The 25,965-nt window shown below is 38.3% G+C and overlaps 1 protein-coding gene across 2 annotated transcripts; it reads right to left on the minus strand.

Annotated features, from left to right (window-relative positions):
* Positions 1-19,844: 19,844 nt before the first annotated feature.
* Positions 19,845-25,965, minus strand: LOC113732674 (FLUCTUATING-LIGHT-ACCLIMATION protein 1, chloroplastic-like). Of its 2 annotated transcripts, XM_072080709.1 has the most exons (7): positions 25,009-25,965; positions 24,115-24,175; positions 23,144-23,246; positions 22,196-22,251; positions 20,490-20,654; positions 20,283-20,396; positions 19,845-20,203 (listed from the first exon to the last, which is right to left on the minus strand). In XM_072080709.1, the coding sequence occupies exons 1-7, from the start codon at positions 25,713-25,715 to the stop codon at positions 20,111-20,113; spliced, it is 1,299 nt and encodes a 432-aa protein (XP_071936810.1). In that variant the 5' UTR covers positions 25,716-25,965; the 3' UTR covers positions 19,845-20,110. The 2 variants fall into 2 exon arrangements, with proteins under 2 accessions (XP_071936810.1, XP_027114396.1); XM_027258595.2 differs by lacking the exon at positions 24,115-24,175 and having other exon boundaries at positions 25,014-25,964.

Genomic DNA, 25,965 nt, shown 5'->3' on the forward strand with positions numbered 1-25,965 from the left:
GCTCACTGCCTCAAATCCGGCCAAAAAATGGCCGGATTCTGGCCAGATCTCAGCTATAACAAAACGGCTGTACATGTTTGAACAAGATGTCAAAAGTTTAGTCGCGCTAGATCAAGTGTGATAAAGTACACACTTGCCTATGAGACGCTAAATCCAGTACCTAACATTTTCTAACAACAATGAGCATGTAACACGTAAGTCGCTGGAATAACCACTCAAGTGACCAACAAGTCAAGTGCAAGCAAAGAGATTCATTTCATATCAATATCATTAAATTAACTACAAAGGATCGAGTATGATAAAGTACATCCTTGTCCCAAAGGTTATCAATTCTTTATTCAAGAGCAATTACTTTAACCAAACTAGCATGTCATTCAAACAAGGAGACATTCCACGTAAATATTTTCATGTACTTGGAACACTCACCAATCAATTTCAACCCTTCACTTTAACCCCGGTTCGTCCTCTTGAACTCACTCGAGTCCTTTGGTCATATATTATATTAAAAGGCTAGCAATACAAAACCAAAATATACAACGAAATTAAGGTTTCTAAGACTTTATTTTCTTTCACTTAAACCTCAATTCCACTCATAAACCATACCCAAAATGATTTACCAACTCCAAACTTAAAGTGGGAAATGAAAGTAAGGACGGTTCTAAGAGAACTGAATTTTTCAGCTTTGCGCAACATTATTTGAAAAATCGTATCTCACGCTTCGTAAGTCCAAAATTGATAAAATTTATACCGTTAGAAAATAGATTCAAAGGGTTACAATTTCTCAGAGACACATTTGTAAGATTCTATCCATAAGTCAGTCAAATTCGAGTTTCAAGTTGTTGCTTCATTCAGTAAAAGACAGAACAGGTATGCAATTTCAGTCAACTTTGAAAAATCATAGATATTCATAAGAATTAAGAAAATTTATGAAATTTTCACGGTTGAAAGTACCCTAAATCTATTTTCAAACACAATAAACAGAACTCAATTCTGACTTTTCTACACCAAGATATAACAGATTTTCTAAGACGGCTCAAGGGTCCCTGCGGACAAATTTTTCAGCAGCACTTCCTTCGTGTTTATCAATTTTTTCAGCCAATTCAAGGCCTTATTCTCACCACAAAACAGCCTCAAATCAAGCATATACATACCAGGCTAACAACTCATTAAATCAAGCATATATAGAGCATATAATCATCACCTACTCAATCTGAAAATGAAACCCTAAGCTGAATTGCATAATCACAAGTTGAAATTTTCTTGAGGTAAGTCAAACTAGCATATAAAAGCTAGATATTTCATATAGCAAATCTATCAAACCATAGCCAACACTTAAGCATCATATGAGGGCAGAAATTTACCATAAAAATTGAAAATTTTCACATCACTACTTCAAACCATGAAATATCTCATAAAACTACCAAAATTGAAACCCTAAAGCACCAGTTAGCAAATATTTGAAGTAGAGGGAAGTATCTTGCCAAGTTACCTTGAACCTTCAAGAAAGATGGAAACTTAGGGTTTCTTCCTCCAAAATCATCCGCCAACACTTTGAAATCTACCTTAGTTAGCACTTTTATGGAGTAGTTTGCAAATTGGTTAGTTGAAACTCAAAATTCAAGCACAAAATTGAGGTTGAAGTTGAAGGTGATGAGGAGGTTGACAGAGCTATTCAAGTAGAGCAAGAGAAGGTGCCATTGGGGCCTATGACAAGAGCTCGAGCAAAACGGTTGAATGACGCTTTACAAATCTTGGTTCGTGCGGCCCGAGATTCTAGTGAAGAGCCAAAGGCCATTAAGGGACTCAACGAGTCAAGACATGTTATTTTACTTACGGCACTCAAGGCGGACTAGATCACTATGGATCGCCTGGGGAGTCATGGATCATTGTTAGTTTAGTAGTATTTAATAAAAAGGTTCAACTGGCTTGTGGTTCGAACCTTGGTCAAGTCTAGTCACTTGGGTCACTTGGTTAGGCCATGTGGGCTAACCTTTGTGGATCACTTGGCCCATTAGTCGTTGGTTACATGCATTAGTATTAAAAGAAGAAGAAACATATGTATTATTCAGTCATTGATGATTAATAAAATACACTTGAGAGTTCTCTCAAAAAGCTTTATTGAAGCCACTTTGAATATCTTAGAATTGTCTTTGGTATTCGAATCGATTTATCAATCTAGGACCGCGCTAGATTGTGGCGTCTTCTACCAATACCGAGGTTCGTTGACCACATGATCAACGGGTTTAGGTGATTCCGCTGCGTCTTCGAGTCATCAACGTGAATATCGCCTTCTAGATCCTAGTCTTTCTGTACGGGTTTCGTCACAAGGTTGGCGCCGTTTGTATCAGCTGGTATCAGAGCTAGTTGAAGGTATCACGTATATCCCTTGTGTTTTTGTTCCTTTGTGTCGTTCCTTTTCTTGTTCCAGTGTCAAAAAACTGTCCAAGTTATCTATAATCTGTCCAAGTGAAGCCGAATCTGTTTGGCCTTGTTCTTGAGTCGAAAATTCTGTTTTGTGGTTCATTGTTGCTTCATTAATCGTATTTGTGTCGCTTGGAGGCATAATCCGTCCGCTTGAGTTTCCTTTGTTTGTTGTGTTGTCGTGTCTCGTCATCTTGTTAGTGTTGTTTGTGTCGTGTGTTAGGGCTGCCGCAACCTTGGTATGTATAGCCGTGAGTCATTAGGGTTTGTCTAGGGTTCCTTGAGTCACAAAAAAAAAAACAAAGGCTGCTGCCGTACCTTTTCTACCCTTGTTGTTCGAAAATTAGGGTTTGTTGTCTCTTGTGTGGAGGTAGTTGTGGGCTATTTGAAATTGTTACTTGCTGACTTGTGAATCTTTGTGGACTGTTTTGGTTGTAAGTCGCGGGTTGGAAAGTCTTGAATCAAGACTTGGTGAATCTTGAAGTTTTTGATTAGTTCTAGCACCAATCTTGAATTTGTTGAAACACTAGAATTGGATCTTAAAAATCTTGAGTTTTTGAACAAGCACAAGTTGAATCTTGAATAAATTGGGCAAGTTGGGGGTAATTTGAAGTGGACTACTCTCGGCCATACCAAAAGAAAAAAACTTGCGGCCATCAAAGTCCAAAAAAAACCCTAGCAACTGACTTTGTGCTTTGTTGTCAAAAAAATAAAAATTCGAAATTTATTGCCAATCTATTCGAGGATTTCATCTTGTATCCGAGACTACAAAAACAAAATCAAAAGTTTTGGTCCACTATTTCTTGAAGTTCTTGATCGCCTTGATCCTTGGGAATTTGTTTCTTATGTCTAGTGAAAAACTTCTTGTACTCTCGAGCGTTGGTGAAAGGTCTTCTTGGAGTCTTTGATTCATTCTTGGGAATATCTTGGGTAACCCGTTGGAGAGGGAGCCTGAAGAGGGTTGAGTGCATCATATTGTTGAGTTTCCATCTAGTGGTTCGTGTCTTGAGCAAAATCCGAAACTGCCTAGCTGTTTGTGACCAGAAATTCGAGCTTGATTGTGTCTTGCGAGTTAAGTTTAACGTGATTTGTCTTTAATAGGCTAAGGTCCAGCCGTGATTCTTGAGTAGTTTCCTAATTGTGAGTCCATATCTTGGGTTTCCAAAATCTTGATTGGTTTCCAAACCTTGATTGGTTTCCAAATCTTGATTGGTTTCCATATCTTGAGTGGTTTTCAAATCTTGGTTGGTTTCCAATCAAAGACCCATTCCTACATTTTAGCCACCACCTCTCCTACTTTTTAGGACTTTCCTTAGCCCATTCATCTAATTTTCAAATTTGGCCACCTCTTCCTATATTTTAGGGAGTTAGCCGCCACTTGTCATCCCTTTTAGGAGAGCAATTCGGACACACCAAGGCAAGAAAAGGTAGCTTGCAAAAAAAAAAGTATTTTTTTCAGTTGAGTCGTGTTTTTGTCTTCATACTTTTCCGTGTCTTATTCATTCTTCCCTTCACTCGAGTCTGTCCATTTCATTGTGACCCTCGAGTCAATAATTGTTACTACTCCATCCATTGAGCATTCTCCATTCTAATCACCTCGGAGGTATTATTGAGGATTGTTCACATTCTCGTGACTAAATTGGTAAGTTTATCGTTTATCTGAAGGAGTTCTAATTTCTTCAAGGTAAGCTGTCAGAAGGCTTTGGGAGAATTAGGTGAGCTTATTAGAGTTTCACTTGAGCGACAAACACGAGAGTTGAGTATAAACACGCGAGGGAGTGAGTAAGGAAAATATCTAGTTGTTTTCTCTACTAACTTTTTGCAGGTTTACCTAAACATGTCGGAAGGAGGTGATACGTCTAAATTTGACCCCAAGTTGAATAATCAGGCATTAATGGGGGAGTTTCAGCGTATGTTTTAGGAGTCCATGGAATCCTTACACCAAAGGATGGATCAATTTGAGCTTTCTCAAGCTTGATCCATCACGGCGCAAGGAGATGCTCCACATCGCAAGGAGCTTGCTTCTAACAGCGATGAGGAGGACTTCATCCGTCAGCCGAAACAGGACACCAGGAGGACAGATGACGGATTAAAGGGGGTGAAGATCAAAATTCCCTCATTCCAGGGCAAGTCTAACCCAGGGGCTTACCTAGAATGGGAGCAGCGTATCGAGATGGTATTCGAATGCCAGGACTACACCGACGAGCAGAAGGTCAAACTGGCAACCCTCGAGTTCACTGACTATGCCATAGTCTAGTGGGAGCAGGAGCGCACTAGTAGACGCCGTAATAGAGAACGGCCTGTTAGTACATGGGAGGAGTTGCAAACCATCATGAGAAAACGGTTCGTACCCAACCATTACTACCGCGACCTATACCAGAGACTCCAGACTTTAGTTCAAGGAAATTGCAGTGTGGTACTATAAAGAGATTGAAATCACCATACTCCGAGCAGATATTGTGGAAGATCGAGAGGCTACCATGGTAAGATTTCTCAATGGGTTGAGACCTGAAATCTTACCCATTGAGATGTCACCATTAATGGCCGAGATGTCACCATTAATGGACGGAGATGAAGATTCAGAGGTAGAAGTTGAGGCCACTAGTGAGCAAGTGGGCGTTGCCCTAGTAGCCCGCAGGGCTCTTGCAACACAAATCAAGAGGGTGGATGAGACCCAACGTGACAATATTTTCTATTCCTGGTGTCACGTCAAGGGAAGGGTGTGTAGCCTCATCATTGATGCTGGAAGTTGTACCAACATGGTGAGTACTCTCATGGTTGATCATCTATCATTGCCAACGTTGAGACATCCCAGTCCGTATCGCTTGCAATGGTTCAATGAAAGTGGCAATATCAAAGTCACCAACCAGGTAGTGGTACCTTTCTGGATCGGGAAATATGAGGACGAAATCCTTTGCGACGTCGTCCCCATGCAAACTTCTCACATCTTGTGAGGACGACCATGGCAGTGTGACAAGAAGACTACCCATGATGATTTCACTAACAAGTATTCCTTCTTGCACCACAACAAGAAGATGACACTTGTTCCTCTCATACCTCAGCAGATGCATGAAGACCAAGTGCGATTGCAGCAAGAGCATGAGCGAGACTTGGCTAAAAAGCAAACTAACTCTAAGACCGTCACTAAAGCACCACCTGAGAGGGCAGCTAACCACGGAGCATCTAGCCAGATGGGAAAGAGACATAGCTTGCTTGCAAAGAACAGGGAAGTTCGTAAACTACTTTTGTCCAAGCAAGTTGTTTATGTTTTGTATTACAAAGAAGTGATTTTACTCCCTCATGAGGCACTCAGTGACTTACCTGCTGAAATATGTTCTTTGTTGCAGGAATTCGAGAATATTTTTTCGGATGAAATCCCAAGTGGACTACCCCCACTCCGAGGGATCGAGCACCAGATAGATTTCGTCCTTGACGTATCCTTGCCCAATAAACCGGCCTACAAGATGGGTTCTGAGGAAATTAAGGAGATCCAGCGGTAAATAGATGAACTCTTAGAGAAGAGTTGGGCTCAAGAGAGCATGAGGCCTTGTGCAGTGCCAGTCATCCTCGTATCAAAGAAAGATGGCACTTGGAGGATGTGTGTAGACTGCCGAGCTGTCAACGCTATCACAGTTAAGTACTGTCACTCTATACCTCGTTTAGATAATATACTTGGCGAATTGTATGGTGCAGTCATTTTCATCAAAATTGATCTTAAAAGTGGCTACCACCAAATCCGCATGAAGGAAGGCGGCGAGTGGAAGACAGCGTTCAAAATCAAGTATGGTCTGTACAAGTGGTTAGTTATGTCTTTTGGTTTGACTAACTCACCAAATACATTTATGCGCCTTATGAATCATGTGCTTCGACCTTTTTTAGGGAAATTTGTTGTTGTCTATTTTGACGACATACTCATATACAACAAGAGTCTTGAGGAACATGTAGCACATTTAAGAGCTGTTCTTGATGTCTTGCACAGGGAAAGGTTATTTGCTAACCTTAACAAGTGTATGTTCTGCACTAATGAACTTATTTTCCTTGGTTATAAGGTTAGTGCACAGGGCATACGTGTGGACGAGAGCAAAATTCAAATCATCAATAAGTGGCCTGTGCCCAAAATCATGAGTGAAGTTAGGAGCTTCCACGGCCTTGCGAGTTTCTATCGCTGGTTCGTGAAGGACTTCAGTACTATTGCCGGCCCTCTAACCGCCATTATCAATAAAGATGTGAAGTTCGAGTGGGGCGAAACTTAGGAGAAGGCGTTCCAACTCCTTAAACACAAACTCACACATGCACATTTATTGTCCTTCCCTAGTTTTGATAAAACTTTTGAGGTCGAGTGTGACGCTTCTAGTGTAGGAATGGGAGCTATGTTGATCCAAGAAGGAAGACCGATCGTGTACTTTAGCGAGAAATTAAATGGTACTGCCTTGAACTACTCCACCTACGGTAAGGAGCTCTACTTATTGATTCGTACATTGGAGACGTGGCAACACTACCTTCGGCCAAAGGAGTTTGTCATCCACACAGACCACGAGGCATTGAAGCATCTTAAGTCTCAGCACAAGTTGAGTAAGAGACATGTTCTGTGGGTCACCTTTGTGGAGATATTTCCCTATGTGATCAAGTATAAAGTTGGCAAGACCAATGTAGTTGCAGATGCACTATCTAGGAGGTACGTTTTCATTACTCTACTTGATGCTAAACTCCTTGGTTTTGATCTCATCAAAGATCTATATGACACCGACTGTAATTTCTCTGATATTTATAAGTCTTGTACCAAGTCGGGTCAGGGTAAGTTCTTTGTACATGATGAATTTTTGTATTGTAACGATAAATTGTGCATTCCGTCATGTTCTATTTATGAGTTACTAACTCGTGAAACTCACGGAGGTGGGCTGATGGGACACTTTGGTGTCACCAAGACTTTGAGTGCATTACAGGAACATTTCTATTGGCCATGCATGAGACGGGACGTGGAGAGAGTGGTTTCACGTTGCATTACTTGTCACCGCGCCAAATTCAAGTTACAACCCTTCGATTTGTATACACCTTTACCTATACCTTTGGAACCGTGGATTGACATTTTCATGGACTTTGTGCTTGGTCTGCTTAAGAGTAAAAGGAGTCATGATAGCATTTTTGTCATTGTCGATAGATTTTCTAAAATGGCTCATTTCATTCCGTGTCACAAAACGGACGATGCCACTCACATAGCTGATCTCTTCTTTAAGGAAGTTGTCCGTTTGCATGGTGTGCTTAGGACTATTGTGTCTAATAGGGATGTCCAGTTTCTATCTTATTTCTGGAAGACTTTGTGAAAAAATTTGGGAACTAAGTTGTTATTTTCTACATCCAGTCACCTACAAACTGATGGTCAAACTGAGGTCGTTAATCGCATATTATCTACTTTACTCAGGGCCATCATTAAAAAGAGTCTCAAATCGTGGGAAGAGTGCTTACCGCATGTCGAGTTTGCATATAACCGTACAGTCCATAGTGCTACACAGTTTTTTCCCTTTGAAATTGTTTACGATTTTAACCCTTTGATTCCCTTAGATTTGATGCCTTTGCCTATGTCTGAGCGTACTAACCTTGATGGCAAGAAGAAGGCAGAATTTGTCCAGTCTTTGCACCAACAGGTGAGAGCCAACATTGAAACTCGCACCCAGCAGTATCTCAAACATGCCAACAAGGGTCGGCGTCGCGTGGTGTTTGAACCAGGCGACTGGGTCTGGTTACACTTGCGTAAGGAGCATTTTTCGGTACAGCGTCGCAACAAATTGCTACCACGTGGAGATGGACCATTCCAAGTTGTTGCACGCATCAATGACAACGCTTATAAGCTCGATCTTCCTGGTGAGTACAATGTGTCAACTACCTTTAATGTTGCTGATTTGAATCCCTATCTTACAGATGACGAGGTCAATTTGAGAACAAATCTTTCGCAAGAGGAGGGGAATGATGAGGAGGTCGACAGAGCTATTCAAGTAGAGCAAGGGAAGGTGCCATTGGGGCCTATAACAAGAGCTCGAGCAAAACGGTTGAATGGCCATTTACAAATCTTGGTTCGTGTGGCCCGAGATTCTAGTGGAGAGCCAAAGGCCATTGAGGGCCTCAACGAGTCAAGACATGTTATTTTACTTACAGCACTTGAGGCAGACTAGATCACTATGGATTGCCTGGGGAGTCATGGATCATTGTTAGTTTAGTAGTATTTAATAAAAAGGTTCAACTGGCTTGTGGTTTGAACCTTGGTTAAGTCTAGTCACTTGGGTCACTTGGTTAGGCCATGTGGGCTAACCTTTGTGGGTCACTTGGCCCATTAGTCGTTGGTTACATGCATTAGTATTAGAAGAGGAAGAAATGTATGTATTATTCAGTCATTGATGATTAATAAAATACACTTGAGAGTTCTCTCAAAAAGCTTCATTCAAGCGACTTTGAATATCTTAGAATTGTGTTTGGTATTCGAATTGACTTATCAATTTAGGACCGCGCTAGATTGTGGCGTCTTCTACCAATACCGAGGTTCGTTGACCACGTGATCAACGGATTTAGGTGATTCCGCTGCATTTTCGAGTCATCAACGTGAATATCGCCTTCTAGATCCTAGCTTTTCTGTATGGGTTTCGTCATAAGGTTGGCGCCGGTCGTATCAGAAGGTCTCTCTTGTTTTCCTCCTCCCTAATTTTCGGCCAAGCAAGGTAAAAATGAAGACAATTTTTTGTCAAAATTGGTTTTTAATAAAGTTAAGAAACCTTGGTCAAAGTCCAACTTCCATAAAATAGCATCCCCTTATACCAAATTTCACCTAATCGTCAAAATTTATCGCACTTACAGCACTAGCGGGTCCTACGTCTATAATTCGCTATTAACGTAACATGAACTAATTTATACAAGAAAAATGATTTAAAAACTCACCTCACTTATAAAAATATCTAAGAAATTAAGGTAATAAAGTAAAATTAAGAAAATGCACTCAAAGAAATAAATAAAATATAAATAACTTTTTCCGGGTCCTTACACTCTATCCCCCTTAACATAATTTTATCCTCGAAATTCTCTCTTTTGCTAACAAAACTCGATTCTACAGAGTTTTCTTCTATTTTTCAAGAGCTTTCCCTCACTCATGCCGCTACCACAATCTTATATAGAGAGAAAATCTTAATAACGCAATGGCTAAATTAACGTGTTAAAAAAAATTAATTAAGGTATCAAAAGGTGAAAAGTAACACAAACTTCAAACTTGATGAAAAGAAGAGTTAAAACTTGGCTACTATTCTAATTAATTCTAAAACTTATCCACTGTACGTTGACAAATCACAGATAACGTAAGGTCCCTTTCATCTTTACCATTGTACCACGAGACTCGTATCACCCTTTCAAACCAAAATTTCTTCCTTCCTTCCTTTAACCTTCATAGCAAGTTCATCTTTACTAATCTTTTTACGTTTTTCTTTAGTATCACGGAAGTTCCTTCACCCCTTTTATCTTGATTACTAGAAATGTCTTGAAATGCTATTCGACTAGATGAATGCACTAATTCAAACTTATTCCACACCTCTTCTGGAATCCCTTTGTATTTCTTTTCCAATTCCATGTTCTTGTGCAGTAGCTCAATTTTCTCCAAGCATTCTTGTTCCCATCGTCCTTCCCAGTGCTTAGCTAATCTCTTTTGAAACTCTACTTCCTTTCAAAAAATCTCTATTTTCTTATGCAGATCAGTCAAATTTGTCATCTTGCTGATTCACTTAACTCGATGATAGCTTGTCAGGCAAATCCAAGGATAAGTAACTAATTACAATTGAAAACTCTAGCCATATAACTTTTAAGTCCATTCACTTCCAACCTAACCACGAGTGATTAAACTTAACTATTCTCAAATGAGATATAGACAAAGAAGTAGAATACAGGTAGGACAATATCTCAAAATACTATGCCACTTATTCTTATTCCGAGATTTTAACACAAGGAGTATCCTTATCACTTATGTACATAATGAAATCCTAAAGCATACTTCGTATCACAAAAGTTTCACACCCTATCCAAAGTTTTTGCATATGGGTATAGAACCCAAATTTTTTTTTTCCTCAAAGTCCCTATACCAAATTCTTTTCCACAGAATTTTCATACATGATCCAAAACTCTCAATCTCAGATAATATACAATCTTAGACGTTTATCAAAGTACTAATCACTAACACAAAAGTGTCATGTAATTTATGGCCTTTACTACTTGGTCCCTTATCTCGGTCCTAGGTTTTTTATTTGGTCGGTCGCAGATTTTCAATCACCCTACCTTAATCCCGAGGTTGTCTAAACCTATACAAATGCCCAAATATCATTTTCCTGACTTTCTTTTCCATAAGTCCGTATATATATACATAAGAGGATAGGATTTAGTTAGGCATGTAGACAAAGGTAGTCAATCAAGAGTCCAAAATACATTTATCTGATATATCACAAAATAATTACATATTTAGTTTAAGTTAGTCCATATCAAAATCAAGTAAACACATAACAAATTTGCACATTCATAGGAGAAATGAAATAGGTTTGCAAAGCTAACACTTAAACATTCACAGCAAGTATTAAAGTCCAAATCTAACCGTAATCTATCAAAACCCTAGCCAAACCTTTATTGGACTAGTCCAAGATAGCATTCATCGTTCCAATCTCCTCAATTGGTTAAATTTCAAGTCCAATACAAGAATCCTCCGTGCTCTGACTTTGCCATTATAATTTATCTCAAATTCACTTATGATTTCTATTCACATCATAATACACTAGACTATATTCCTTTCGAATTCACAAGTATTCCCTCAGAAAAAGTATTTAGTACTCAAGTACAAGAATCCAGAACTAGGAGAATTTACGACTCAGGCGGTACGCTTCCAAGTGCAAATCAACAAAGTTTAGGATTCTTACCTGACGTACATATCTATCTACCTCAAGTAGCATGGTAAAGATTTTACGCTTACCGCTTTCATAATTTACAACTTACGCTCAAGAAGAGCACTTAGTCCTTTATACATATTCACATAATTGGAACCATATCACCACTTGGTCCAAGCTCACTTCGCGCAGAGACCACGCGAAATAGCTCTGATACCACCTGTGACAGCCTCACCTCCCCCTAGGGCGTACCCAAGGGTTTGGCGGACTGCCTGCCCAACTCTTGCCAAGATTCAGTCACAATTCATGAAAATTTACAAATAGAACCTCAAAATAAAAATGATATTAGTTACAACCTTCAATATAGATATTCATGCACCTCCAATATCTACAGAGTCTATAATACAGCCAAAGAGTCGAACTTGCCAAAAATAAAATGAAACAAGTCGGCTAGACACCTATGCAGTGCTCACACGAGCAACTAACAAATTTAGAAGAAATCGAGACCTTCCTCAATTTAACCTCTCATGTTCTCATCTCTGTAAGGAAAACAAATGGCGTGGAATGAGTTAAAAGTCCGGTGAGATTCCAAGTAACCAAGCAGGTAAAATAAGAGACAAGATAGCATATCCAGACGTCAAGAAACAAGTCAAACTCCAATAAATCATGACCCAGTATATAGTTAAGCAAGTAGCCAGATAGATTATGCAAAAGTGTACAGTAAAGAACACATTCATGACAAAGGATATAGGTTGCTCTTAGGAGCAAGTTCCACAGTAGCTTGATCAAGGTCCGTTGACTCTCCGTCAACCACGAAAGTATAACGTCCATAGATCTCCACTTTACACCAATTTCAGTCCACCAATCAACCCCCTACTGGGCCCAAACGTCAAAGAAGTACCCAAGGTTCATCGATTTTCTCGACCAAACCCTTGCTGTCTCGATTCGACCAACTAACCCTAGGTTGGACTTATAGTCCTAGATATTCAGAAATTCAGGATATGGCTTATAGTCCCAAATATTCAGTAATCAGTAATAGAGTCGTTGGCTGATATCCAACGCTCAAGCAGTAAAGATTGGAGACGTTAGTTGATACTTAACGCTCTGTATTCAACAATATCAGTATCCCAGTCTAGAATAAACAGGTTAGGAACTTGTCCTTTACCCAAGGTTACCCAACTTACCCGACCGCTCTGAGGCTGGTCTAAAGCAAGAGGTCCAACGAGGGCTCAGTTCAGCTGTTGCCGACCTACATTCATGCATTCGCATGAGTAACCCTAATTTTCACTTACCCAACATTTCGGATAGGGTCCAAGACCCAGTTCAACTGCTACAAGAGGGTAGTAGTCGGTCTACAGTTCAACCGCTACAAGAGGGTAGTAGCCGGTTTATAACCATGCACATAAACATGCAAGTCCACACGCAAGATCGATTAATTCAAATTCATGGAGGTTGAGCGCGAATAAGGACACACTCGCCTCGCCATAATCAAGTCACAAGTAATGTCTAGCAATTCATATTCTCAAGCATTCCAAGTATTTAAAGTCAATAGACAGGTCATATACAAATCAAGTTACTTGTTCATACATAAATGAGATATCAAGTGTTTAGTCAAATCAGGTCAATTGAGTGTACATAAAAGCACACTCGTTTAAATAGGCTCAAGTCACAAATAAACTCAGCATAGCATGTTTCCAAGCATTTCAAGAATTTCAAATCTAAACCGTTGAAAATCGGGTGGTGAAGAACCCTGATCAAACAAGAAAATCGGAAGAAAGCTACAGAAATCAAAAATTTTCTCAACAAATCAGATTGACAGAAAAAAACTTAAAAATTTTTTATGCTCACTGCCTCAAATCCGGCCAACAATCCGGAACAAAACGGCCGTACACGTTTGAACAAGATGTCAAAAGTTTAGTCAAATTAGGTCAAGTGTGATAAAGTATACACTTGCCTATGAGATGCTAAATCCAGTACCTAGCATTTTCTAACAACAATGAGCATGTAACACGTAAATCGGTGGGATAATCACCCAAGTGACCAACAAGTCAAGTGCAAGTAAAGCGATTCATTTCATATCAATATCACGATGTTAACTACAAAGGATCGAGTATAATAAAGTACATCCTCGTCCCAAAGGTTATCAATTCTTTATTCAAGAGCAATTACTTTAACCAAACTAGCATGTCATTCAAACAAGAAGACATTTCATGTAAATATTTTCATGTACTTGGAACACTCACCAATCAATTGCAACCCTTCACTTTAACCTTAGTTCTTCCTCTTGAACTCACTCGAGTCTTGTGGTCATATATTATATTAAAAGGCTAATAATACAAAACCAAAATATATGAAGAAATTAAGGTTTCTAAGACTTAATTTCCTTTCACTTAAACCTCAATTCCACTCATAAACCATACCCAAAATGATTTACCAACTCCAAACTTAAAGTGGGAAATGAAGGTAAGGACGGTTCTAAGAGACCAGAATTTTTCAGTTTTGCGCAACATTGAAAAATCATATGTCACGGTTCGTAAGTCCAAAATTGATAAACTTTATACCTTCAGAAAATAGATTCAAAGGGTTACAATTTCTCAGAAGACACATTTGTAAGATTCTATCCATAAGTCAGTCAAATTCGAGTCTCAAGTTGCTGCTTCATTCAGTAAAAGACAGAACATATATGCAATTTCAGTCAACTTTGAAAAATAGATATTCATAAGAATTGAGAAAATTTATGAAATTTTCACAGTTGAAAGTACATCGAATCTAGTTTCAAACACAATAAACAGAACTCAATTCTGACTTTTCTATACCAAGATATAACAGATTTTCTAAGACTGCTCAAGGGTCCCTGCGGACAAATTTTCAGCAGCACTTCCTTCGTGTTTATCAATTTTTCCAGCCAATTTAAGGCCTCATTTTCACCACAAAATAGCCTCAAATCAAGCATATATATACCAGGCCAACAACTCATTAAATCAAGAATATATAGAGCATATAACCATCATCTACTCAAACTAGAAAATGAAACCCTAAGCTGAATTTCATAATCACAAGTTGAAATTTTCTTTGGGTAAGTCAAACTAGCATACAAAAGCTAGATATTTCACATAGCAAATCTACCAAACCATGGCCAACACTTAAGCATCATATGAGGGCAGAAATTTACCATAAAAACTGAAAATTTCCACATCACTACTTCAAACCATGAAATATCTTATAAAACTACCAAAATTGAAACCCTAAACCACTAGTTAGCAAATATTTGAAGTAGAGGGAATTATCTTGCCAAGTTACCTTGAACCTCCAAGAAAGATGGAAACTTAGGGCTTCTTCCTCCAAAATCACTCCACCAACACCTTGAAATCTACCTTAGTTAACACTTTTATGGAGTAGTTTGCAAATTGGTTAGTTGAAACTCAAAATTTAAGCACAAAATTGAGGTTGAAGTTGAAGGTCTCTCTTGTTTTCCTCCTCCCTAATTTTCGGCCAAGCAAGGTAAAAATGAAGACAATTTTTGGTCAAAATTGGTTTTTAGTAAAGTTAAGAAACCTTGGTCAAAATCTAACTTCCAACGGTTTCGCGACAAATGGTGCCCTAGGGTTTAATCTCATCTCTTTGTCTTCCAAAACTAATCTATCTAGTTAACCTCTAATTATCATATAGCACTTTATAAAATAACATCCACTTATGCCAAACTTCACCTAGTCGTCAAAATTTATCGCACTTACCGCACTATCGGGTCCCACGTCCATAATGTGCTACTAACGTAATATGAACTAACTTATTTAAGGAAAATGATTTAAACACTCGCCTCACTTATAAAAATATTTAGAAAATTAAGGTAATAAAATAAAGTAAAGAAAATGCACTCAAAGAAATAAATAAAATATAAATAATTTTTTCCAGGTCCTCACATATTGTCATTCACGTGATTTGTTTTTCCAGTTGCAAAATCGAATAAACTAACCAAAAGGGCCACAGGTTCCCTATTTTACAAGTTGGAGGGCTAAAAGTTGACTATTAATAGTTAAAGGGTTAATTTTACCTAAACTAAAAGTTCAAGAGCCAAATGAATCATTTGTCCTTAAAATTATTCCTTCTCAAATTATGAACATCAATAAACCAATTCCCTTTAGAGGAGTTGGCCACCACATTAATTGTGGGGTGGGAGGCAAGGTTTGAACCCTTGATCTCCCATCAATATACCTCAATATGAGGTTTGTTCTAAATCTATAAGGGAGTGTGGTGCACTCATCTGGTTTGATGGTGGATCAATCCTCGTCAAATTCCTCCCCCCCCCCGCGCGCTCCCCAGCGCTCGTGCGGTAGGAGTAGGAGTAGATTAGGTTAGGTTAGATGTGCCGTTACGACAAAAAAAATTTATGAACATCAATAAATGGAGCTAAGTTTCGAATGTGGTAAGATATCTCTCATGTGCATATCATGAGAATTTGAATATTTCAACAGAAAAATTTGTTGTTAAAATTAGAGCGAATTGCGCGAAATGTCACTAAACTATTTCAAAGTGCCGGTTCTGGTCACTAAACTTTTTTATTAGCGCGAAATGTCACTGAACTAGTAAATCTGTACCGTTTTGGTCACTCCGTGTATTTGTGCCGTCAGGAGAGACGGAAATCAACTTTTTGAGGGGCAAATTCGTCTGCACAGTCTCTTCTGTTGGTTATTTAATATAGTGAGAAAATTTAAATTCTTTTTTCCCAATTTATGATTTGGGTGCAATTCTCCTTGTTTTCCTTACTCTTGATATATTTTAACCATCCAGCTTGAAGATCTTGGCCTTAGTAGTAGCTTTTTTCCTTTTATAGTTGCTGAAAAGGATGTTTGCTCTGAGATCCGTATGCTTGAAAGTGAAATGGAATTACCTGAGACAGATTGTCTTGGTGTGAAAACCGAAAGTAGAAAATTGGCCATGGATTTTATACATGAATTTGGTTGGCTTCTCCATAGAAGTCAGTTGAAGTCTAAACTAGGGCACTGAGATCAAAATTCTCATCCATTTGCTTTCACACGATTCAAGTGGATTATACAGTTCTCAGCAGACCATGGTTGGTGTGCTGTCGTGAAGAAACTCCTAGATCTTCTTCTTGATGGTAATATAGGTGCAAGAGAGCAGCCTTTGTTAAGGTCTGCAATGTTTGAGATGGGTCTCCTTTACAGAGCAGTGAGAAGAAATTCCAGGCCTTTGGTGGAGCTACTATTAAGATATGTCCCAGAGAGAATAGCAATGAACTGAGTTTGGAATACGCTTCTCTGGTTGGTAGTGAAGGAAGCCCGTTGTTTAGACCTGATGCAGTGGGTCCAGCAGGATCCTGAGTCAAACGAAACCTTGACGCTTTTAGCCCGATTTTTGTCCAAAGCCAAGTCCAAAAGCACAATCCCAGTTCCGCCAAGAACAAACATGAACCCAGAGGAGAGCCCTTCGATAATATACTGCCCATTGACCCGACCCGGGAGGAAAACAACAGGTCTAACTGATCCGGTGCGAGGATCCTGAGTAGATCCGATGCCCGGAGGTTCAACGATGACATCGTAGACGAGCCCTGACACGACGAGGAAGTAGGTGAGGAGGATCAAGGCGTAGATGGTCATGGCGGATGGAAGAGTGAAGGATGGGAGCTTTAGACGTAGACGAGGAGGGCGGAGGAAGGAGTAGGGAAGGATTTTGAGGACGTGGAAGAATGGGTCGATGGCGGATGCAATAGGATCCTGCCGGGCTCAAGCACTCACCTATCTGTTTCCCAAATTTTCTTACGAAAGTAAGAAATATTATGAGCGCTACTTGGCAGCGTCAATTAAAGAAATATTACACTGATTGAACTTGGTTTTTATTTAATATTATGCGTGATGTAAAGGTGGCAGTTGAAGCATGGAAAAATGCTCGTGACAACAATGGTTTTTGACTGTGCAGACGAATTTGCCCCTCAAAAAGTTGATTTCCGTCTCTCCTGACGGCACAAATACACGGAGTGACCAAAACGGTACAGATTTACTAGTTCAGTGATATTTCGCGCTAATAAAAAGGTTTAGTGACCAGAACCGGCACTTTGAAATAGTTTAGTGACATTTTGCGCAATTCGCTCTTAAAATTACATGGTATTCTTTTGTCTCTTTTTAATTATTTTATGCTTTATTGTACATGAAGTGATTTTATTTTAAATTCTAGAATAGATTTCAAGGACATGTAATTTTCCTAAATCATTTAATTCTACTTTTAAGGACATTCCGCCGAAACAAAAAATCGAATCTTCTTTTCAAGTACTGTTGTTACTAATTGTTATTTTGAGGTCATTAATGTCCTTTTCGCCAACGTCAAATCACTAGTTAAAGAGGGAAAGTGCAGTAAAAAATAAAATGTTAGAGGGAAGGTGCACATAATACCAAACCTTAGGGAGCTTAGTGCTTTTAATCCTATATCTTTAGAGGTTAGGATTTACATGCATATTTTAATACTTGATTAAAAAAATCCAAGATCGGTCAACTGATGGTTTGTCCACCGGAATAAAATCCTAGAGAATCATTAGGGCATTGCTCTTTTGTCACCTCCACCAATCCACAGTCGATTTTTTTGACTTTCTGCCTATACACCAACCAAAAAAAAAAGGCTGTTGACTTATTTTTCAAAAGCATTTCAATAGTATCAGAGACACTGTAACACCGAAAGTTGTAAGACATATATAAATTCTTTTAATTGTTATTTATATCATTTTAAATTTTAAATATTCGCAAAAGCGTCTAAAAGTTAAGGGTTAACACAAGAATAAGAAAATAGACTAGCAATAAATTTTTTTTAAAAAAACTAATGGTTAAGAGTAGTTTGTAACTTTCAAAATCATAGCGTCTATAATATTTTTATTCTTTTTTTTTTTTTAAAGATTCAATTGAACACTTCAAAATTGAGAACTTAAAAAGTAATAAAAAATTTCACTATCACTTACGTAATATCCCTACTTGGATTTTGGCAACTATTACATTCTTTTCTTCCTTCCTCGAAAATCAAAATCCGGACCCATCCAAAGGAGCAGAGCCCAGAACACTAGCTTTATTTCCAGGTTGGTCCAGTCGAGTTACTTTTCAACCATCCCACATCGGAAGCTTGTGGGGTATTTATCCTGGGTTTAAGGTCTCCAGGCTTCTCGACCAGTTACCAATTGGCTGGACGTGAAAGTTTGGTGGGTCCCCTTAGATTGTTTAGGCCAGTCTTTCTGTTAACTCTCTGAGTGTTTCTAATATAATTTAATTGTCTATCTTTGAAAAAAAAAAATACCAATTACTTGGTGAGGGTGTGCTCCCGGGGGGGTTGGGTCACCATCCCACATCGGAAGATTGTGGGGTATTTATCCTGGGTTTAAGGTCTCCAGGCTTCTCGACCAGTTACCAATTGGCTGGACGTGGAAGTTTGGTGGGTCCCCTTAGATTGTTTAGGCCAGTCTTTCCGTTAACTCTCTGAGTGTTTCTAATCTAATTTAATTGTCTATCTTTGAAGAAAAAAAGTTACTTTTCAAGTTATGGTCCTATCCCACCTAGTTCCTATTTAAGTTCCCAGTGAGGTCCAATTATCAGCAGCATATAACGAATTGAGTTATCCAAAAGTCTAAAACCTTTTCTTTTTTTTTTGGTTTCGAAAACCAATTGATTTTTATTCCTTGAGTAAACAGCAATTCAGGTTTCCTATTTGCAATTTTATACTTTTATAGTCTTTCCAACATACATATATAATGGATTAATATATCATCCCTAAACAGATGAATCATTTCACAAGACTTGTGAACTAGGCGTTTTTTTTTTTTTTTTTATATAAGTGAAATGTTTTGAACTCAAAACTTCGTACTCAGTCAACCGTTTGCCTTGTAAACCAGGCTACTTTATCTTTTTGCTACATTGATAGCACAAAAATTTAGTCAAATCTAACTTAATGGGGCATGTTAATTGAAGTATCTGATCCCTTAATTGATTTTTTTTTTTTTAATTAGGACATTGATACACGCTCACAAAGTTATATTACAGACCTAACAGAAATTAGTCTGAACTCTTCAACAGGAAAAAGTCTCAACCAGTAGTGGACAAAGTAAAGCAAAAGCTAAGGTTAAAGAGAAGTAACCATTTACTTTACACTGACACTCAAGAACTAAGCCACTTTGCTTTGCATGTCATTAGTTAATTCCCCACTATAAGAAAAAGAGGCACAACAACCCTCCATAGTGAAAATCTCAGCCATTCCCTGGGAAAGTATTTCGGAAAAAAAAATTAAAAAAATAAAAGAAAATCACAGACTCTAGTCAATTTTTTTAGAAAAAAAAAAGACCAAAAAAGGATAACTTAGTATGATTGATGTTTCAATTACCACTGGATAAGGTCATATTAGAATAGTCCCCTTGGCATATGCTGCACAGAATGTGGCTAATTTCTGCCATAGCTGTTGTTTTTTGGGTAGTATATACACAACGTAATAATTCAAAGGAAATGAAACTCATGTCAATCAGGAGGAGAGATATAACTCGGATTGATGTGAAACTATCTCAAAATTTAGAAGAGAATTGTTTGTTATTGCACGTGTGATTTTATGTACAGCCTTGCTTTGGTATGTACTCTAGTTGGGGGGCACTTCAACAAAACTAGTTTCAGTGAAGGAACCTTTGCACAATTGTGACTTGCAGTACTAGCTACTTCACTGAGCTTCTGATTCTGTGATCAACCATACTCTGAATACGAAGAAAGGCTTGTTTAAAGCCTCCTCTGTAGAACTTGAAGGCGTGGCAGTCTTTTATTTCATAGAGGCCGCAACAAGGGGTAATCTTGAAGCAACTCTCGCTCTGATAATGCGTCATCTTCATTTTGGGGAGTCCATAAGACCTCAACGGCCTGCATTGAGAGCATTATCAAAGGGACATCGCATGCAAGAAAATCCAGGGCCTAAATTTGAAAACTTAAATGTTCTTACCAAGGTTTTACTTGAAGGAATTGAGGCAAGCTTTTGTAATGCTTCCTTCAAGTCTGAACTACTATTGATGGTAGGCAGCTTATGCACGCCTTCAGCAGCCACCAATATTGTTACCTAAATAGTAGGAATCAAATCCAATCATCTAATCTTCCAATTGCCTAGGGCATTTCAAATAAACAATTCAAAGAAACTGCAGGTCATCCTTACCACAATGTACTCATTACTAAAGCCACTTGCTCTCTGGCCTGTTGAACTTCGCTTTTTTATGTTGTTCACATTGACAAGGGTCTCCTCGTCGAACTTGCCACGTTCTTCAATGGAAAGCTTATTGAATCGTTTTTCCCCTTCATCCATGCTCCTCTTAACATCAGCCTGCATTACATGCACCAGGTACAAAGGTAAGACCCCAACAACTTCAGATTCATTAAATTATATAATATATATCAGGTGTTTGATCAGATGAGAAAATCATCAGTAATTGAAGACAGTTTACATGAGAAATTTTGGGACAAAAATGAAGACATAAGGTCCGAGCATGAAATGTTAAGTGCTCAACAATCAGAAAAAAATACAGTTATAAAAAAAGAAAAGAAATAAAACTGAGCCCAGCATTAAGGATCAGTTCAAGGAGGTATATTAAGATATGGGAAATTGTCATGCCATGCCCACTTAGCCCACAGTTGTGTCCTGCTAATTATAAGCAGAGACACAATTTAAATAGGTATTTGACATTCTTGTTGCAATGAGCATCCCAAATTGAGTACGCATTGCAACTACAACTCGTATTACAACACTATTTCAACTTATCCTTTTATCTCATATGGAAAAGCTTGAATCTCACAATCTTTACATACTTGATCCCCTTCAGCAGCCTATGATAGACCCAACTGTGACTCATGAAACTGATCAGGTACCATTGTATCACACCTTAAACAATAACCAAGTTGATGAAGAATATATGGATCTCAAGCTAATGAAAGCATAGCCTCTCACTTATAACCAAAACCAAGCAATCCAATAATATTAATTATCCCCTGTCAAAGACTCAATATCCTCACAGTAGCGCATAAGAGGCTGTGGCAATACCACATGGGCCAGCTCGCATCGTACATAGTTGGAAGAAAGGGTGTTCTCATGTAACTCTCACATAAATTTTCAGTTGAAGTACTCTTTCTGCATGTCAGGAGTAATTCTGCAATCTTTAGCAGAATTTAAAAATTCATTTGCCAAAGAGACAGGAAGGAAGTTAAATCTAGTGGAGAATCACCCTTAAGTCGCTTCAAACCACCAAGATAAGTACCTGAGCACTAGAGATTAAGAGGAAGATATCCATAGGTCACAGGACTTGGCTGTAATAGTCAAATTGGTCCATAATTACCTAGAAAGCCTCACAAGTTTGATTTTTAGAATTAGCCTCCTTACTTGCAATGGTTAGGCTGCAGAAATTTGCCATCTCTAATCCCACATCACAGCAACATCATGCAGTTTGAGAGGGAGAGATCCTTTCCAAAAGTCAGATATTAATCTTCATTTGAGGTGATTCATAGGTATTGATAGGCTATAGAAACAAGTGAAAGAAAACAAAATAAACCTAAAGGCCAAGTTCCAAAGCCAACAGAGTGGAATGCAGCAAAATTATCCATGACAACTAGCTCAATGCTCTCGGCTTCCACTTCTTTGTCTTTTACCAATAATAAGTACTTCAGTGTGCATTCATGGCCATCTAGTGAAAGTTACAAATATTAATATTAACACAACCATGATGCATGACTCCCCTAGATCATCAAAATGCAATCCAGCCAAAGGCTGTATTGAGGTCAAAGGACCAAATTCAGAGTGCATTAAGTGGAAATCTGATGTGGATATCCAAATCACAAGGTAGCCAACAGGAAGCAATGATGTAATCAACTTACAGATGAATAAGCTGATATACAATAATCAGGATGCCGCAGCAAAGCTAGTGTAGTCTCTGCAACAAAAGCAGTAACTAATAAGTGCTTATTTAAGGCATAGAATAACTTAAAAGATATAAATAACAGCGAGAGAGAGAGAGTGTTTAAATTAAGCACCTGCACTACACATATTAACGAAGAGTTTGACTAGTACATACTAGTCCAACTGATTTCACATGATAGCCTCAATTTTATCAGTTAAAGTAGCATTTCTTTGCATGAAGACTTCTCTAATCCACCTACTATTGTTTTCACTCAGAAAATAAGTCAAACACAGAAATGCTAATCTAAACATCTGTTATTTCTCTTCCTCTCTCCCAAAATTCTTGGTATTTTTAATACCGAAGACCAAACTTCATAAATTTCACCCAACAAGATGACATTTCCAACTTGAGTACTAGCATAGATCATTAATTCTCCATTATAAGACTTCAGAAAAACAGTTTTACAAGTATGAATCTCCAAAAAAAAAAAAATAGACACAATTTTAACAAGCAAAACCACTATCTACAGGATAGAGCAGAGGTAACATAAACATTAGAAGTTTAAAAACTTAGAAGGCATTTGCAGCTTTTAGTTTATGCAAGAGTATTTTACGAGTTAAACTTCATACGGTCCGCAGGTCAGTAAACAAGGGGACTCACAACCAACATAGATAATCACTTCTTACCATCTAAAGGATACATCAGATGCAACAAGAATCTTACTTGGAAAATGATTTACTTCTACTTCATTCTGTATTTACCTTAAATGTTTTTGCAATTTTTTAAAGGTACCTTAGTTATACTATAATCCAAAACTTGAAGACCTATTCCCCACGTCTAAGGCTCACAAATGTAATCTGTATTCAGTGCATTTTCTTGCTCTACTGGAAAAACCATAAAAAGATAACATGGTTGGGAGCCTTACCAGTCAACACATAGCTTAAACCCTCTGGGCTGGATGTATCTGCAGTTTCAGCAATTCGGTCAAGATCTCTTTGGAGAGTTCTCCCCAAGCCCAACAAGCCAACCTAAGGAAAATAAAATAAGAGACTATATAATGAGCTGCAAGAAATCACAACAAAGATAAGGAAAATGAATTTGTGAAAAGCCAAATAGCAGTAAAGCTTGCAACCTAGCAACAGTATCATGAAATTGCAGTCGTTATAATGCCATAATAGTTCAAAAAGTTGCACCTCCTCTCTTTCGTGTTTTGAACATAGTTGCATAACTAGATGATCAAGATTCAAAAAAACCTAGTAAATGTTGCACCTAAAAAGAACTTTAGTCTATCTCAAAACTTAACAAGAAAGCCTTGTTAAAAGTTATCATCTTCTGATTGCAGCTGCAACAAATGAAAGTTAGAAGTATCCACTTAAGCAACTTCTACGAATATCAATTCTCGTCCACGATTGGTCTTCTTAGCTCAGCATGTCCTCTTAATCTCTTCTTTTCCTCTTGGCTAGGAGATTATTTGGGATAATTTTTTAAAAAAATACTGTAGCACTTTTTTGATGTGATGCATGTGAGATAAAAAGGTGATTGGAAAATGTGTTAATGGTGCAAGCAAGTCAGTGTGTAAATAAGGTGCAATCCAAACACACTTAGTTGCCCGTGTCCCTTTAGCTAATTCTTTTTTTATTTGATTTTTTTAGCAAAGAAAGGGGTCTACAGAGCGACATCCTGCAAAACTGCAACTTGGCACATGGAAAACTAGTCACGCTTTCTTTTGCGTTCGAGAGAGAGAAAGATAGAGAGGTGGGGGCTGGCATGACCTTTTGAGATGATTTATCAAAAACTGCTGCAAAATATTAGAGATATATTGTGGAGAACCGTTGATAAGAAGATAGAAGTTTAATAGAAGCATGAGTAGCAATATAATGGAAGGAAACATCAGACCGAAGTGGAGGTAAACCCCACGGGCATATCATTATGTCCTTTCGTTGCACCATAAGACATCCTGATTACAGTTGATAACGAGCAAAACAAGATTAGTAGAAGGAGATGATCAATCTGGCATGGATAAAGATTGAGAAACAAAGTGTCTAAATCTTCTAAAAGTTAAAAAAACACTTTTAAGTTTCTAATTAAGGCATTTTAAAGCTAAAAATTTCAAAGTTCAGCATCTCAAGTCCAATCTAGTCAAGTGAAAAACCAATAGATAACTTTTTAAAGAACAAGGAGTGAATTTCTTTAATTAAGTCCTACATGATGGCAAGCATGGCAGAGACTCAAACACATACCTCTGTGTAAGCACTTAAGTAAACAATTTTTTAGGCATAGTTGAACGTGACTAGAGATTTATAGACTTTAGTGACCTCAAGGCAACTATGTTTCATGCAATCAGAATGGCAAGATTTGCTCCAATTTAGTTAAATGCTGTGAACTAAATAGTCCAAGGCCACAACATTGACATCAGTGCTAACCCCTGTTAGTTACATGCTTCAACCATCATTTAAAATGTCAAACCTAGAGGTAGCCCTGCATTTTACCTTTTAGATTTCCTTTCAGCTATTTGAGGCATCTAATGTTAAAGCATATACTTTCTCAGTTGCAAACTTCCAAATAGTATCTAAGATATATTTTTCCAAACCAGAATTTGCTTTCCACCTTCAACATTCCCCCAAACCTCTTCTTTATTCCCACCCCTCCAACTCATAAAATTTTCACCATAACCCATCTAAACCAATTCAAGTAAAGAATTGTCTGCCAGTCACTACTACCAACTATAACCTATACCTAAGTGTATCCAAACTAACAGAAGAAATAACGAATTACAGCCAAGTAAAGTACCATACTTGCAGCTTGAGAACACTAGTCTTCCCAGTAGCAGTAAGCACACCACCTTCCGACCTGTCCGACAAGAACCCTGAGACCAATACAAACGCTGCAAATCCCACCATAATCAAGAAAAAACTCGAACCAAAACCAACTGCAGGTCCTACATAGACACCACCACCACCAAATCCAAATGGTGAGGGAGCATAATACGGCGCAGAATATGAAAAACTCGAGCCACCGGACATCCTAGGCACAGAATAACTCCTTGATGATGACGATGAAAAAGACCTGGACGAAGAAAATGATTTGCCCCCCACTCTCCCACCTGAGGCAGCCAATGCTGAATTGGGGTCATACATTAACAACAATCCTACAAGAACTGCAGCCACTGCCGGCTTTTGCAGAGCTTTAAAGGCTTTTAAGATAAATTTAGCAAATTTATCAACAGGGTTCTCTTGTATTTCCACTGATGACTCTGTTTTCTTGAAGAAACCAAAATTGCTAGCATCGCCATCAACATTGGATGTAGAATTATTGGAGAAGAAACATTTGGGACTGCAAATTCTAGAGGGTTTATGGCTATTAAGCTTGAATGCTGGGGAAATTTTGGGGGAATTAAAGAACGGTTTAAAGGGATTTTGGGAGGGCAACAAAGGGTTCCATTTGAGGTTGGATTCAAGCAAGAAAGTGGTTGGTTTTGGTGCGGTAATTGTGGCCATAAAAGATGAGCTCAACAAGTTTTATTCAGCAAAATTGAGTTGAACCGGAATTGAATCGAATAAGGGTTTAGAAGAGAATCAAAGATATGTTTTTGGACAGAGAAAGATGAGAGGGAAGGGAGGAAGAAGAGCTTGAATGGAAACCAGAAGCTGGAAATCTGGGAGCGGGCCCAATGTTGGGTACATCTACGAACGAATTGTGGCCAATCATTGAACGTGTGGGGAGTTTGAGCAAAAACCTAATCTTAAA

The sequence above is a fragment of the Coffea arabica genome, chromosome 2e (assembly GCF_036785885.1).
Source record: "Coffea arabica cultivar ET-39 chromosome 2e, Coffea Arabica ET-39 HiFi, whole genome shotgun sequence".
Lineage (NCBI taxonomy): Eukaryota > Viridiplantae > Streptophyta > Magnoliopsida > Gentianales > Rubiaceae > Coffea > Coffea arabica.